A 16927-nucleotide genomic window follows, 5' to 3' on the forward strand; every position below is an offset into this window, starting at 1 on the left:
AGTGATTTAGACTGGAATGTAGGAAATCACTGTAGCACATGGATGAATCCCATTTCAATCAGTCAACTCGCTTGAGTGATTTTCTGTAGCTGGGCTCTTTATTCTAAATTTAATTTAATGTGGTGATAAGAATATTATTTTTTATCACAGTTATCGGTACATACTTTCACAGAGTGCCTTTGCTCACTGTTGCCAAGGCAATGAGCTATGTCTGCATGTGAGAGAAAAATGATGGGCTAATATTGCGCAAAAGAGAACAGACCAATTGAATAAATAACGTGTGAAAGAGATGCATACAAATACAAGCAGGCACGAGATATTAGATTGTTCACAAGACATGATCAATCAGGAGCCACTCAGGCTAGGAACGTAAAGGGTTGGGTGATGCAGTATTCACTATCCAAGAGGTGGGCCATTCACTCTTCATAAGACAGAGCTTGTTTGTGGCCCAGAGGATTTACAGGTTCAACTGAGTGAGATGCAACTGAGTGAAATTTAAAAAGTGGCAGAAGGGTGAGGGTTTGAGGTACAGGACTCTATCAGGAGCCTCTCTAGAGTCAGAATTTTTGACTCATTACGGGGACCACCACAAAAAGCACTCAGTGGTGTATAAGAGATCAGACTGTCAAAAACAAGAGTGAGAAACACAAGAAGGAGTCACTCCTCAAGGTTTAAGATGAAGCAGCTATTGCTGCAAGGGAGACTTAGATAATAAGTCACGTGACAGGGTGCAGGCCTCTTTCACCTGTTTTCTATTTTAGCCTAACACACTTGAACGCTCCCCTAAAGAAAGGCCCTGGGCTCTGTCCTATCAGAAAGCTTGCTCTTTTCTTTCTGTACATAGCCCTGCATTATCCTCACACCACTAGGTGAAGAGATGCCTACAAGAGGTCAATTTACTCTGGCAGGGGGTGGGGAGTCATGAATCTTTATTCTTCTGTGTTCAAGCTCAAAGAGAAACTAAGAAGCTGTTGTGTGGACCAGCTCAGCCATGCACTCTACTGGAGAGTAAATAAGACCCAGGCCTTTAATCTCCACTGAAAGGAGATGGCATGCAGGGACCCCAACAGGCAATATGCTCAAAGAACAACGCAGTTGGGCCAATGTGCACTTGCAGACTTGACCAGGCATTGTGTGCTTCTGACCTTCCTCAACAGCCATACCCAATCCTGCAGAACATAGGCTCCTACTACTGCCCTGAAACCTGTGTCTCCTGCTTGCAGCTTTTACCGTCAGCGCTTGCAGAGCTGCTTCTGTAACCGTGCCAGTTTGGGTAAGTGTTATCTAGATGACTGGGTTTCAGCAGAGATTGTTGAACCCAAATTTGAGCCCTTGTGAGTCTGAAATATTTCTGTCTCCAGCAAAAGGAGTTAGGAGATATTGCAATACAAAGTTTCTGTTTCTGTTAATAAATTTTAATTTTTCACCGAAACCAAGTCTGTAAGACTAATGAAAATTATAGTCCTCTCTGAATTTCAATAAAATTGACTATTCCAAGCAGATAAATAAAGTTCTTTGACCTCTTAGAGTCATGTAAAAGGAACCCCTAAGTATACATAATTCTTTGTTTTCTTTAGTAGAAAGATGGCACTTCCCATCCACCCCAAAAGCATGTCAACACCTCACATTTACAAACATCCCAAGACAATGAATCACTGGACATACATGTAAAGACTGAACTGTTAGGAAACCGGATCTTGACTGCTGACTTCCAAGAGGTTGTGGGAACAACTAAAGCACAGAACTATAGCACTGCAATCACAAAACAGCACAAATTAGTCCAGCCACTGGGGACATCATGAAGCTGGATGTTTATTTGGACTATAAGCACTCAAATGGACTTTTGGGGCCAGAGACTCTATGCATCACTGAAACAAATATTTTCAAGAAAGTTTCAGAGTTATTGATCTTACAATTATTTAGAAACTTCCTGGAAAGGCTTATGGCAATCATCATCTGCATTCATTCTTCATAATTTTGCCTTTAACATAAACAGAGTTATACTTCATAAGTACACACTGGGATGCAGAACTTTGAGTAATTTTAACCCAGCTAGTACAATCATGGAAGAAAAAAGCTATACAAAGTATTTATTATGATCCAAAGCAAAAGAAAGAAAGCAGGTGATGTGATCAGTTAAATTACAAATCAGTTTCCTTCATACATATGCTTTCCACACACACTTTTCAAGAGGAAGAGACTGTTTTCAAGCATGAGTACAATACACCCAGGTGTACTGAGCTCACACTTCACTTCCCCCAGAATCAGGGGGAGGAAATTTTGCACAGTTACATTAGATAATCCAAGCAACATATGGAAAACAGAGATCAGTCATAAGTGGCTGGAATTCCAAATCTGCCATTTAAGTGTATCAAATGCAAAACATGTAATACTAAATCCAGTATTCTTGTTTCTCACAGTATTTCCAAGTGCAGAAAAGCCCAGGTACCAGAACAGAAACCAAAGGACAAAGAGCATGGTAGTCTTACAAATTTAATACTGCAGGGAGAAGAAAATGACAAAGATTGAAAGGGATGAGGTGGCACCAGTGGTGCTGTAAGTCAACTTGAAGAATCCCTAAATTCACATTAGGTGTAGGAGTATAAGGATGCTGCATTAAAACACTTCTGCAGGCTGCAGGCTTGCAGATCAAATCCCAAACAACCCTCTCATGCCCTCCTGTATTTTTCAGACTGCAGAAGTCCAAACAAAATCCTTCCTTTGATTACCTACAAGATGAAATATTAATGAAATACTACTCCATAAACTTCGAACAAAGGTTTTATCCTACTGAGACCATGATGAATGGTTGTCCACAAAAACATGATCTCGTGAAAATCTTTTATTAGTACAAAGCCTTAGTGGACCATACTTCACTACTCTTGAACAAAACAGGAAAATCTGGTAGGTACCATTGCAGAACAGTGGTGTTCTCTGTGCTCAAATAAGTACTTTCCCTAGACATGGAAAGGCTTAAAGCAAGTGCCTCAAACTTAAATACACTCAGGAGGAAAAAATATAATCTTCCATTTCTTCAAAAGTGACGTGGTTTGCTAATCAACTCACCTATGTAACTTCTCAAAGTAGTAGATGTTGTTCAAGTGGCCTTGCACAACATGGCAAAAATGATCTAATACCATGGAAAAGAAGTATGTGGAGCCACAATTTGCATGAGCCAAAATGAAGGCATTTTTCTTGTGAAAGATAAGAAGATATTAATCTACCTGTTTCTGTTGAAAATTAGGCCTCTTAAATGTAAGATGTGGGTATTTTTTATCTCAGGGATTCCCATTTTTACCCTTAGGCAAAGTCAAACACCCTGCCAATCTCCAAAAAATAGTTAGAAAAAGCTTTTTCACTGATTATGAGACTGAATTTATAGGTAAATTAACGGAGAAGAAAAGTTTACATGCCCATACTGCTTGTTTTGTAAAGAAAAATTAGTTAAGAGAAACAGTTTATATGCAGACAGTTTAGCTACCGGCCATCCATTTACTGAACATTTTCCTTAGGTTATGAGACAAGTAGACCCATAGGTCTATGAGGTTCTATGCTAGCAGCCAGCACTATGTTACCAGTAAGGGAAGGAATTACCAGTGTAATATCTGAGCTACACTTCTCACAGACACCTCTGCCGCTGGATCTGCTCCCATTACACACCACTCCTTCCTTTCCTGAAAAAAAGTTATCAAGGACTTGAAATTCCACTAGCTCAAAACACACATTGCATGATGAAAGTTTTCCCACTTTAGTTGCCCAGTAAAGGCAGTAATGGGCAAACCCAGCACTGATAAGACTGTCAGTACCTGAGCAAAACAGCACAGTATTTTGGTCAGGCTGATTTTGACAGCTGTACTAATATATTAGAACAGAGGTTACTGTCTCTAATGGAGAAATGCAAAGCTTTCTTCATTTCGGTGTCAGAGATGTCAGGAGTAGTGCCCTTCATGTGAACCCTGCGGCGCTGGATGTGGGTCCTGCCTCCACACAACATTATCTTTCCCCTTCAGGGGTTGTTGTTCTAATAAACCCTGTCATTATTATTCTGAGGACTCAAAGAGCCTCCTAAGGAAAACAGTCTCAAAGCTGCTGGGTTGTATCTGGCATTCTCAGATTACAGAGGTACAGGCACACCTTCAGGCACTCAGACTTTCCTCCCACCCAAGGAAGTTAAATGCTGCTGCATTCCAGAGACAGAAGCATGCAGGCAATCAGCAAGTCCTTTGAGCCCAGGGAGAAGAGAGGTGGCCCCACAGGACTCATTTAATCTGTTTTTTAAATCTATTTTATCACTACGTTGTCTTCCTGCCCCTCCCACCAGCTTTTTTTACCTCCTTCAGGTTCCACAAATATTCACCCTCTTACAGACTTTTCATGAACTTACTAATTAAACATTTCAAATCTTTTACATAAGACATAGGTAAATCTACATTCCCTGTGGAGCCCATATCTCCAATTCCAAATATACTGAAGGCAGCTTCAAATTTTCCATGGTGGATTCTGAATTCCCACCAAATTTCAAAGTGATATCTCATTTTCCTGAGCAATTTTTGTATTCCCACGGCAGGTTTTTGTTTGGTTTTGTTTTATGGGTATAAACACCCATACAAGCTGGACAGACACATCCTGGGCTTTACACCATTGACTGCTTTTTACACCCACTGCTGACAGATCCATTCTCCCATTTTTTTTACCCAGAGAGAAAAAATCTTGGTCTTCTTGCATAATTTCAAATCTAAAGATTCCAGATGTAACAAAAAATGTCAAGAAGCGAGACTCAACAGCTCAATATAGAAACAGCACCCCTAACACATCACTCAGATTCAGCACACTTGCTCAGGGAATTTTTGTTTTGGTTTGTTTTTTGTTGTTGTTGTTGTGGGTTTTTTGTGTGTGGTTTGTTGTTGTTGGTGGTGGTGGTGGTGGTTTTTTGTTTTGTTTGGGTTTTTTGGTTTTTGTTTTTGGTTTTTTGGTTGTTTTTGTTTTCTTTTTATGACATAAGGATTGACAGAAAAGGGTTTACACATGCCTATGTGGCACCTAAGGCTGACACAAAACTGACCTCTCACATCATAAGGATTGCCTCAAAACCTGGTGAAGCTGAAGAAAGCCATTTGGTGGACTACGGCAGACTGGGATAACCATTGGTGGTAACATAGTCTGTCTGGGAAAAAAACCAGTCAGTCCCTGGAGATTTGACTCCATACAGTCTGACTAATGCCAAATAAACACATTTGTTATTTCCTTTAGTAATTAGAAGAAATGGTAGCTGAAGAAGTTCTCACCAATATCCATTTTTTCTTTGTGTTAATGGTGGCTTACCAACATCCAATATACTTTAAAGCCTCAGAATGATGTTTTTTTCAGGAGCAAGGAAAAATAGCTCTAAGAGAAAAAGGAATTTTCCAGTGTTCTCAAGATTAAGAGGACCAGCTTCTGAGGTTGTCAAATCAGCCAGCCTCTCTCACTGAAGCCAGTAATTTCTTCCACAGGGATATAAGGAATCTTAGATCCCTCTGTACTTCTTATTCATGAACTGACACTTTGGAGTTTCTCAACTGTTCAAAGAGGCAGGAGAGACTAGAGGGAATTTAAACTTGGCTCCTAGAAACCTGGCTTCAGCAGAGGTCTTGTCTGTCAAAATAAAGTCAAGATCTCAAGCCATTAAGTATGCTTCCTCCTGCATAATAAAAACCCCAACACGTTTTTTTTTTTTCTGTCTTATTCTTCAGCTCCTCCAAGATAAACCATAAGTAAGGTAAAGGAATAAAATGGAATAAAATGACCATGCTGAAGAAAAACCCATCTAGAATTGAATCTGGTTAGAAGCATCAAGGGGAACATGGAATGTCTCTACTGGCACGTCAGCAGCAAACTGTAGACTAGATAAATATAATCTAAGCACTGAAGGGGGCAGAAGACCTGATGACAAAGAATGTGGAAAAGGCCAAGTACTAAATGTCTCTGTTACTTTATTTAGTGGTCAAACCTACCTTCAGGAATCTCAGGTGGAGAAGGATCAGGTTATGGGACATTCAAATAGAAGAGCCATGTTCAAGTCCCTATAGGATTCATCCAGAGAAACTGTGTTAGCTTGCTTAATGTCACTAGAAGCCACTCTCAATTACCTTCAAAAGGTCATGGCAAGTGGGGAAGGTCCCTGAGGACTCAAAGAAAGCAAGTGTAACTCTTGTCTTCAAGAAGCACAGGAAGAAGGATCTGGGGAATTAAAAGCTGCTCAGCAACACCTCTGTTCCTGGGGGAGGTGGTGGGGCAAATCAGCCTGCAAACTATTTCCAAATGTGTCAGCGATAAGCAAATGGTTGGGAGTGGTCAGTATGGATTTATGATGAGGGGAAACTCAGTTCATAAAGTTCAGCAAATCAAGTTCTGCACCTGTGCAGGAATAGCTTCAGGCACCACGACAGGCTGAACACCAGCTGGCTGAAGACTAGTTTGGCAGAAAAAGATGTGGTGTCTTGGCGGTCATCAAGCAGGCCTTAAGCCAGCAAGGTTTTCTTGTGGCAAAGGCAGCCAATGGCCCCCTGGGCTGTGTGAGGGAAAGTGCTGCCAGCAGATTGACGGGGATGATCCTTTCCTGCTCCTCAGTCCTGGTAACACATACCTGGGTCCATCCAGTGTCTAGCTGGATGCTTCCCAGTTCAAAAGAGATGAGGACATACTTGACAGAGTGCTGCTAAGGGCCACAAAGATGATGAAACAATTAGAACATGTGAAATTCCAGGAGAGGCTGAGACTATTCTGTCTGGACAAGAGAAGGCTTGGGGGCCATAACTTATGCATAAATACCTCATAGGAAGTTGCAAAATAGAGCAGAACTTTTCCCAGTAGTAACGTGCCATGAAAGTGCAAGAGGCAATGGACAAAAAACTGATATTCAGGAAGTCCAACTTAAACATAAGAAAAAGCATCTTCAGTGCTTAAACACTAGAAGAGATTACCCAGAGAGATTCTGGAGTCTTCATCCTTGCCCATACTCCAGTCCTAGGAAAACTGCCTGCTCTATATGATCCTGCTCTGAGCATAGGGATGAATCAGACAATTTCCAGAGCTCTCTGCCAGTATCAATTATGCCTTGATTTTGGGAAGGTTTAGCCAGCATGCAGCACCCTTGTAAAACTTGGACAAATGGTAAAACTCTCCACAGTACAGCAGAACAATGCAGTTCTCACTTTGTCATTGTTCCCTTCCTAGACAAACCAGACACCTATGGCATTACCTGGCTGGCTGGCTATGGAATCACATGTGCCATCACTCACATTGGCTTAGCATCCAGAGCCTGAACATGCCACTCCAGAATGCAGTGAAATTAGAAATGCATAGGGAAGGAAGACTGGTGGTGAAAGATTATAGTGGGCTTTGCTTCACAAGTTCCACCACTGGCAAAAGGGAGTAGGCCTGGCTCGTAACCTGGGTGCTGCCATACATAAAGGCCTGTCCACAATTAAGATAAATCTTTACTGAACATAATGGAATGCTGCTGGCATTGCCAGCTCTCTCTTCCCATGCTTTCCTCTAATTCCCTCAAAGAGACTTACTTTGGCTTGAAACTTTCCTTGTTTGCACTCTGGCCAGAAGCAAAGTGTTTTGGATCTTTTCAGCAAAATCTGCTGGTTTTTAGTTCTCTGTTTTTGTGCAAATTACTTCCAAACAAAAATAGTTCCAGAAATGGGCTCTGACTGTGAGGCATTTTTGACCAAATGTAGGGAGAGTCTGCCTGATTGATTTTTAAAAAGGCATAAAATGTAATGAATCTAATGATCAAATTGATTATGGCCCAAATTAACACACATAATTCAATGTAAGAAGTTAACATCTATAGCCATGCAGCTATATCGACCTGAAAAGGGAGGAGACTTTTACACGATGTGTTACACCTCTCTAAATCACGTCAATCCAGTTAGCATATAAAATAAATCAGTATTTTCTGATTTATTTAATTTTCCTCCATATAAAATAAAAATACCAAGAGTAGTTTAAATAACAAGAGAAGGTATATGTAATACGACAGTCACCCACAAACCATGATCTTGCTTGCATATAATTGATGACAAAAGTTGTTTTTTCAATGGTGTTTTGTTAATTAAAAGACTGAACTTTCCTTACAAAAAGCCTAGTTGTTTTAAAAATAAATACAGGGTGAAAAAAGTCTGCAAAGAAAACAACTGAAACTTTTCTCTACTAACTGGGAGACCCTTAAAAGTCCTACTACCATTTTAATACAACCCTGTCCTGCAGGTTATAAGCTACTGCTAGGAGATACTTTCTTCATTGGTGGTCAGAAGAGGGCAAGCCACCATGCCATCATGATTTATTTCCATTCCTATAGCCTTTTTCTTTTTTGCTTTTCTTTTACTGCTTCTCATTCTAACCTGCCTTGTATGAGGACTTTCCTGGAACCTTTTCACAGTAATTAGCAGCAGTACAATTCCAAGCAATGCTTAAAACTGATCACAAGATATTTGTTCATCTTCACTGCTTGCTGGCATAAAAATAACTCTTCCACATAATTATCTATCACACACAGCAATCTGCATAAGCAAATGGCTGAATTAGCTTGCTGGAAAACAATGAAAGACTGAATTCATAATTGCAATATGCACTCAGAAAACCTCAGAAATCTGTAAAAATTGATCTGTTTTCTGCAATATATCCTGTGATGCTACTTCTCATTTAGATGCTTAATAAGAAACAAATGAAACAAACAAAACAAATAAACAAATGAACAAAAACCCACCAAAAAACCTCATGCAGTCAAACAAGGGTGTAATCAAGAATTGTGCTGCTAAATGTGGGAGGCTGGCACTATCCTTTGAACAGAACTATTTGGAAGAGCAGATGAGAACAGAGTACAGACTGGTATCAAAGCCAGAGACAATTTCAAAATCAGTCCAAAGTCCCAGAGAAGACAGGGAAGCTGTCTGGGTTCAAAAGTATGGTGGAAAAACATGAGAAGAGCACACCAGGTGCTTGGAGATCAAGCCATGTACGCATAGCCAAAGATCAAGGGTGTTCATTTAGGCACAAGGCTCCCGGGAGCACTGCAGTGTAGAAATGTTGGCAATCAGGACACAGAAAAGGGGGAACAAAGAAAATAAATTTAAAAGAAAAGCAAGATTCCAGTAAGCCTGGGAAAGGATTTTAGTACTGTCATGAAAGCTGAGAACAAGAAAGCTGAGAAATTGAGAAGGACAGGGATCTGTCCTGGAACAGCAGTGCTTCTGGGCTCTGAGGCAGTGCTGTGCACACCCGTGACAATGAAGACAGTCTGGGCAGAGGGGCAGGACAGAAAGAAATTGATGGGAGGGGAAACAAATGACACAAAACCATCAAAAGACATGTGATTTGCAGATGCTGGGATTCAGAGTGTGTGAAAGGAGGGGAAGAAGCTCTCTCCTCTCAAAGGATCTTGCTCTTGGGACATGTCAGAGCAACACATATGCCTGCTTACGTGGGCTGCTCATCACTCAAGCTGTGATGGAAGAACCAAAGCCCAAATATCTGCAACTGGTCTCCTGAGAGAAGAGTAGCTACCTGCAACAGATGCAACTTGGACCTGTGGCTGGTGCATGCTTTTGTCAGAAACATCAGTGCAGCAGGTTCAAATGTGGTCAAATGTGGTCAGAACTTCAGCAGTGGAGTGCAGCAATGCCCTGGTCTTAGCCTACAGAAAGACATGACCAGAATCTACACAACCAGGGCCTGCTTCACTGTTCTTTGTCACAGCAAGTTGCACAGAGCAGTGATACTGCAGGAAGACTGCAAGTTACAATCTTCACACACATCTGAACAAACACGGTCAGCCACCTTTCCTGACATCTCAGCTCTCACACATTTGGCCCTTGTTATGGTAAATTTGTAACCACAACTCCCTGCTGCAAACACAGAAATTCTCACAGGCTCTGAATACAAATACCTTTAGTGTTTAAGTAAGTATTTTCCTTGCCTTGTCTAGATCTTTCATCCTCACTAAAGCAATATGCACTGAGACTAGGAAAACCACGCATGGATGCTGACACCAGTCTCAGTTTTCCCCCTTTCCCAAAGGCCATATGGCTTATGGTGGTGGGGATGTGATACTTCTCTGGCAATTAGCACCTATCTTTTTTAATGCTGATCCTAACTTCTTCCTTTCCCTGGAGCTAGAGTAAAAAATGGGAGTCATGGCAAAACAATCGTGTTCACACCGTCCACCCAGCCCTAGTCTGAAGCATGGATGCTAACCTTGTTGAGTTGGATGTGCTGCTGGATGTGCCTATAGAGTCCTGCTGACTGCTAAGAGGCATAAAATGGAGTAGGTTTTCCCCAACTGGTCCTACTGTGCTGCTCCAAAATAGTAGCAGACACAACTTCCTTGTGGAAGCGCAGTGAAAGAGGTAAGGAGGTGCAGGAACAAAAGAAAGGTAAAATTGTGCCTTGCTTATTCCCTTGCTTATTTATTGAGTCCCTTAGATTCACACAATTTGGCATATTCTTCTTTTGAACATGTCCTTGAAAGGTAAATTCAAGCGCTGGTGCAGCCTCAGATGTACTGCCTTTCGTCTCAGCTCCCTTTTGCTCCTATCCTCTTGCATTGGTTGCCCAGACAATAAACACGCGTGTATTTTGATGAACTCGTGTGCATGCACTGTAGTTCTCAGTATCTTTGTCTCCTCATATAACAAATATGTCTGTAATTAACAGATGTTGCAGTAAGCACATGCACTGTGAGCTCTTTGCACACTGAAGAAAAACAGTGTCCTACATGAAAAGGTTTTCCTACTAGGGTACAACTATTGAGGGAAAGCTGAGTTCTGTGTCCACCACAGTAAAAATACTGACCCCTCTCTAAACTGAGACAAGCATTTGCAAAATACTTCTGAATGACGCGGGAAGGATGAGTTCAGATTGAATGGCACCACAGTCACATACCAGCTCCAAATGCAAAGAAGAAACTCTTGTCAGGGTGCTCTTCCAGCAGGTCTTTCACCCTCCTGCCCATTCGCTCATTTCGTTTGTAGATGAGCTCCTGCCGGAAGTAGCTGTCTATTTCTTGGGCAGTAATGCGTTCATGGGCTGGAAGTGTAGCATTAATGAAATTTGGGACCTAAGGTAGAAAAAAAAAAGTCTTCATGAAAGGGGAATTTATTTCAGAGGCAGCCATTAGGCACAGGCGTTTTTGTTCCACACAGAGTGTAGCAACTGCCTCATCCTTCAAGGCACAGCCAGTAGGACAAAACCCAAAGCAAGCTAAAAAAATACTTAATAAACTTCTAATGATGCATGATGCTTCATATCAATGCATCATTTCATGAACTAGCCAGATGGATTTTTTTTATTCAAAGTCAACAAATACTATCATTTTGCCACATTGAAGACCCTAAACCCTGATTGCTCAGTTGAAGAAAGTAAATATTTGCCACTAACTGCCTTTAGCTACATACCTCTTTCTTAAATTGCCACAGGTATGACATAACTATAATGATAATTATGCTCTCCTAAGAGAATTTGACTGGTATCAGAGCCCTCAGGCTGCCACAGAACAACTATGCAATTTGAAGTAGTTAAAAAAAAATCTCTAAACTTTAAGAGGGCCAGATTTTGTCAAGAAAGAACGTGTTACCACCTCCAGTTGCCCTGTCCTGCTGGTGTCTTTCAAAATTCTGGCTTCCTCCCCTGGGGCCCCCAAGGACAGCTGTGGTTGCATGCTACCCTGACCTCTTGGCAGTGGAGAGAAACCTATGTCTGCTATTGTTGCAGCAATCCTGGCTTCTTGACAAGTAGCTTTAGGCATTCAGTTGTGGGGACAGTTAACTAAAGGGCCTGTAAGCGGTGATTTCTGGAGAGCAGACCCACTAGTAAGCCAGGTGCTTTCCCTTCCAAGGCTCAGCAGCTGCAGAGACTTTGGATTCCCCCAGAGACTATTACAGAATCTTTCCAAAGGGTAGTTAGCCCAGATGTAGTCATCTACTGGGCAAGCATGGAGTCAAATCCAATACTTACTGAGAAGTTCTACTTAAAACATAAACTGACAGTGTGGCACACTGTCTGTATTCAGCTCTGCTGCCAAGGAGAGTGCCCTGAGGTGGAGTCCCTCACATTAAGTAAAGGACAGTTTTTCCCTTGGCAACATGCTGGTCTCAGAGCTGCTCTCTCCAAGGACCTAGGGGCAATGTCTGCAGTCTGTAACATCTCTACAGGATAGTGATGCAGCATCTGCATCCTCTTAAAATGCTGGTCTCCTCTGAGAAATGCTTTGAAACCTGTGCATGGAGTGCACAGTGTAAAACCTAGGCAGCATTGATGACCAGGATGCCTGCACCTGCAGGAGGGTGGGTGTGCAGGATGGGGAGGCAGCAACACACACACAAAGCTCAGCACCAGAGAAGCAGGAGTTAGTATGGCTCTGCAGCTCTGCAGTTCTGCACATAGTTTTGCTATGACATAAGTCATAGCAAAATGGTTATTCAGCACAGAAAGCTCAGGTACCAACACCTATTCAGCACTCTAAGGATAGAGCCTGTGTTTTCACTGATGTGCACAAATTGCCAGGCAATACCTCACAAAAAAGAACAGAGACGCCTGATGTCTCAGCCTGAGATTAGTTAATCTAACAGCCCAAATAGGCCAAATTGGTCCCTGCTGGGCATTTTCTCATGGTTTAAAGATCAGTGTTACATTCCATTGTGTTGCTTAGGAAACCATCTCCATAAACCCAAGTCTGTGAGGTCTCAGAAGGTCTCTTTTCCTTCACATTCAGTCTGAATCTATCTTTTCTTTGTTTCACTCTATTACTCTCCTTTGGGCCTTGTCCACAACACACAATCATACTGATAGGGGACATTAAAAAGCTTGTAACTCGCCCAGCCTTACAAAAGTGTCCAAGTCATGAGTGCATTTCTCTGTTCCTATTCAGACAAGAGAGCCTGCTGCTGCTTTCTGTTGGTGTTAGGTTTGCTCATACCTAAACTAGCTTATTTCACAGGATCCTTAAGAAAGTAAATGATTAACTCATAGAGCTTTGATGCTAAAGCGAACACGGTACTCATCCAAAAGGGAAAGCCAGGTGCACCTTCACTGCTTGGGTGCAAGAAAGGGGTTGAGGTGGTGCAAACTACTGCAACAGAAGGCTCAGGAAAGCAGATGTGCCAGGGAGCCAGCAACATGCCCCTGGCCCTCACCCAGAAAGGAGTGAGAGACGAGCACATGTGTTACAGAGGTTAGTGCTACAGGGAGATGTGTGTAGCACAAGGGCTGCAGCGGCAAGACTCACTTGAGAAGTGTCATGGTTGAAGATGATGGAGCTGAGGTCCCCACAGTTGTAATGCTTGATAAGGTCTTCTGTCGTATAGGGGATCTGGAAACTGCCTGCTCGGAGGCTCTCCTGCTGCAAGAGAGTCTGATTCAAAGCAAAGACCACCTGAGGGAGGGGGAGAAGGGAGGAAAAGACAGAGTTCCTGGTAAGTTCTCTTTCAATCCCATGAGAAAGTCACAGACACACAGCCACTGGCTGAAGGCTCTCTGAAGCTGCTCCTGCTCTGAGCCTGCCAGTCTAGACATCACCAATCCATGCCTCCTACAGCTCCACAGGTACTCGCACCTTGGATCCTGGCTGCTCAGAGGGAAGGAATGGACTCACCACATTTAACTCAGTGGGGTTTTGCCTGTGACTTGATGAATACAAATGCTACAAAGGGGCAGGCTGAAGCAGGGGCAACCTTGCTCTCTTAGATGACAGTTTGCCTGACCACCAGAGAGCCCCAGGGCCTGACAGGCTCCTATCCTCATATCTCCTCAGCCACCGTCCTAAACTAAGCATGGCTTCTCCTTGTTTGCCCTTCCTTCCTCATCCGCAAGAACAGTCACAGGCTGTTGTTTCCTGCTTTCTGTCTCCACTCAGACATCACATCTATTTCAGGTAGGAATGGCTCTCTGGAGCAGGCCAGGGAAGAGTGGTGACTGTTGGGGGACACGGGAAGCTGCTCTCCCTGCAGCTGCTCAGCACTCAGTCTCTCCTAGCTGACTGCCTCCACAGGGAGGGTACTGGCAGCATTCCTTCCTCCTCAGCTTCCCCTGGGAATGCAAACATTCCCATCCCCTTTGCCTCAAGGAATACTATCTGGCTGCCCAGGGACCTCTCTGTTGCCCATAAAGAGAGAAGATCACCCTCCAGATGTGGCTGCCTCCCCACCTCCAGCACAGCAGGGCTCTCCCAAGGTGGTGGCCTCAGGGCCTCACCCAGACACTGGCTGCTGATCCAAGTGTCCCCTGCCTTGGGCACTGTACAGCCCATGAGGGTAGCAGCCACTTAAAGGGGACAAGAGAGCACTTTGGACCAACAGGTGTCTCTGAAGCCAAACAGATGCAGGATCTCTCTACCCTTAGCCACTGCAGACAGCGGCCACCAAGCTCCAGAGAGGCAGGAAGCCAAGGAAAGACGTGGGGTGGAAACTGCCCAGGCTGAACATGGGATGCCTGTGGGCACCTTTGGTGAGGCATGGAGCTGCATACTCCCCTGCGCAGGGACCAGGCCTCTGTCAGCACCTGGCAAGTAAAACACTACCATCTCTTCTGAGCACATCTCTTCATGCTTACACTCAGGCTACTGCTGGTTTTTACACCAAAACTGGACAAGTGTAACAAGCTTTCTGACTACCTACTGCTCTATTATTTTTATTTTTAAAGGAAGTAAGCTCAGATATACTGCTTTGAATTTTTTCAAAAATTACACGTGAGAGTGTTATTTTGTAAGCTCTGGTTACTCTCCATGTAATTAACTCCTCCTGGACATTTGCCTCAAACACCACCAAAGGCACTCTGGAACTGAAAGTATTTGCCAACACTATGAAACTCACACATGAGTAAGCATATTCAATGTACTGAGATTATATGAACCAAATTTTGGGATTACAGAGCAGATGTAGAAACAAACACATGCAACTTCCTTCCCCCACCACAACCATCTGTCTTCTACAGAAAGGTGCAAATTTCACCAGACCTGAAATCATGCTGTCCCCACTACAGCTAGACTTACCTCTTTGGATCCAAACCACTGTGTATGTAACCCAATATGAAAGCACATAATGGAGCATTAATTCTGGGAGGGTGAATAGCAGTATTCACTCACATCTCATTTGTGTAAAAAGGGAAAGAATTCACTTTGTTGGTACAAACTGCACTCAACTAAAATAATAGCTCCACGTGGATGTTTGGCCAAGTTACATAGAACTAAGCAGTGCCTATCTTGCAAAGGACCTCTGTTACATTTTAAAGTAAATTGAACAAAACTAAATTGAAACCACCTTACATTTGAACAAAGGTTTGCATGCAGGCTAGAGTTTATCATACTCCAAAGTCATCATTTTCCATTTGTTTGGCTTCAGAGAACTCTTGGTCGATACTAATGACCAGACAACATTCACTGAGATACAAGCCAAATCTATTCTGAAAATATGGGACTTCTACAGCCATGACTGCTAGGTCGTGCCAGAAAAATGTCACATGCACAATCAGTCCAGCCAAAAGCACTTCCATGAGAATGGCCTATTTTTAAGCTATTGGATACCACCTGCTTGATTATTTACCATTAAAGCAGTACGCTCTTTTCCAGACTTCAAAACAATGACCAGACAGTCTCTGTCCAGACAGCAGTCAGGAAATGTAGCAGCCTCCTGAGCTGGACAGGTAGCACTGCCTCAATGTAGACTAAGCATATCAAAGAGGCTTTGCAATCTCTACTGTTTGATTTTTATCCAAACACAAATCAGTAGAGGGTAACTGGCTTCTAGGGAGAAAACACCAGCCTGCTGGGTGAGACGTAAGAAAAAAGACAATCATCTTCCTCTCCCTGCTGTACCCCTGAAGCCTGTACTCCTGCTGTCATTTGCTCTGCATGCTACCCTCAGGTCCAAACAGATCTCTTCCCTCCTCCCCTGCAATGTGCTTCATGTGAAATAGATTGTCTTGCCTCCAAACAGACTGGGCCTGCACTGCAGCAGCCAGGCCAAGCCATACAGGCATCTTCCTTCCTGTGAGCACACAGTAAGCTGCAAAGAGCTACATAAATCTGCCCCAAAAACATAGCACAAATTTCAGTGATGACCTACAGTTATGGAGGATGACTACACAAATTTTCACAGGAATAGAGGCAACTCATCCCCTCGTCCTCCATATCTCTAATGTTACTGCTGGCATGACAAAAAACTGCCCCAGTGAGGCATCTTTGGCAGCTCTATGGCCTTTGCTAAGAGTTGACCTTTCTGGCTGAAGGTATGAGAGTTGATACTGGACATACGAAGAAATTTCAGGATGGCAGCAGCTGAAGGGCTTGCCTGCCCAAATGGGAAAGCATGAAAGACCTTTTACAATAAGGTTGTTCATGTTTCATCTCAAAGAACAAAGTGTCCCAGTGCACTGCTCAAGACTCCTGCCTGGGGACAGAGCATCCAGCAGCCTGCCTTGGACTCCATGGCCATGTTGGTGGTTTGTGTGCAACAGCTGCTTTTCTTCTTTTGTCATGGAGGACTACAGCTGTTCCCTGACAGCTCAGACTTCCCCACAAGCAACATATTTCCCCACACCTGCATCCTATCACTGTACATAGTACATGAGGGGGGGTCACGCAAGAACCACCTGAAGTGCCCCGCATAGAGAGTGGGCCTCCACCTTGGTGCTGTGAGGGACAGGGGTGGTGTCCACTCCCTTGAGGACAGCAGCAGCAGCTCAAGTCCTTCTGCACCAGAAGCAAGAAAATCAAGATACAACAAAGAGGCAGAGATCAAGAGAGCATCAATGTCCTTGACAATCAGCCCTCTCTAATGAGTTACAGTAATTTATGCATCAAGCTTTGCACAGCTGGAGTACAGGAAATTCTGTTGTCAAAAATATTCTCCACATCAGCTGGTCTGAACAGAACGGTGGCATCTGC

At 43.2% G+C, this 16927-nt stretch overlaps 1 protein-coding gene across 1 annotated transcript in view; it reads right to left on the minus strand.

The window, feature by feature from the left end:
• TRABD2A (TraB domain containing 2A) overlaps positions 1-16927 on the minus strand; it is an 83567-nt gene that overhangs the window by 13659 nt on the left and 52981 nt on the right. The window contains exons 3-4 of the mRNA XM_030968959.1: positions 13274-13420; positions 10933-11107 (exon numbers count right to left, since the gene is read on the minus strand). Coding sequence (XP_030824819.1) covers positions 10933-11107; positions 13274-13420 — 322 coding nt within the window. The remainder of the gene's footprint in view (positions 1-10932; positions 11108-13273; positions 13421-16927) is intronic.

Source organism: Camarhynchus parvulus, chromosome Z (assembly GCF_901933205.1).
Source record: "Camarhynchus parvulus chromosome Z, STF_HiC, whole genome shotgun sequence".
Taxonomy (NCBI): domain Eukaryota; kingdom Metazoa; phylum Chordata; class Aves; order Passeriformes; family Thraupidae; genus Camarhynchus; species Camarhynchus parvulus.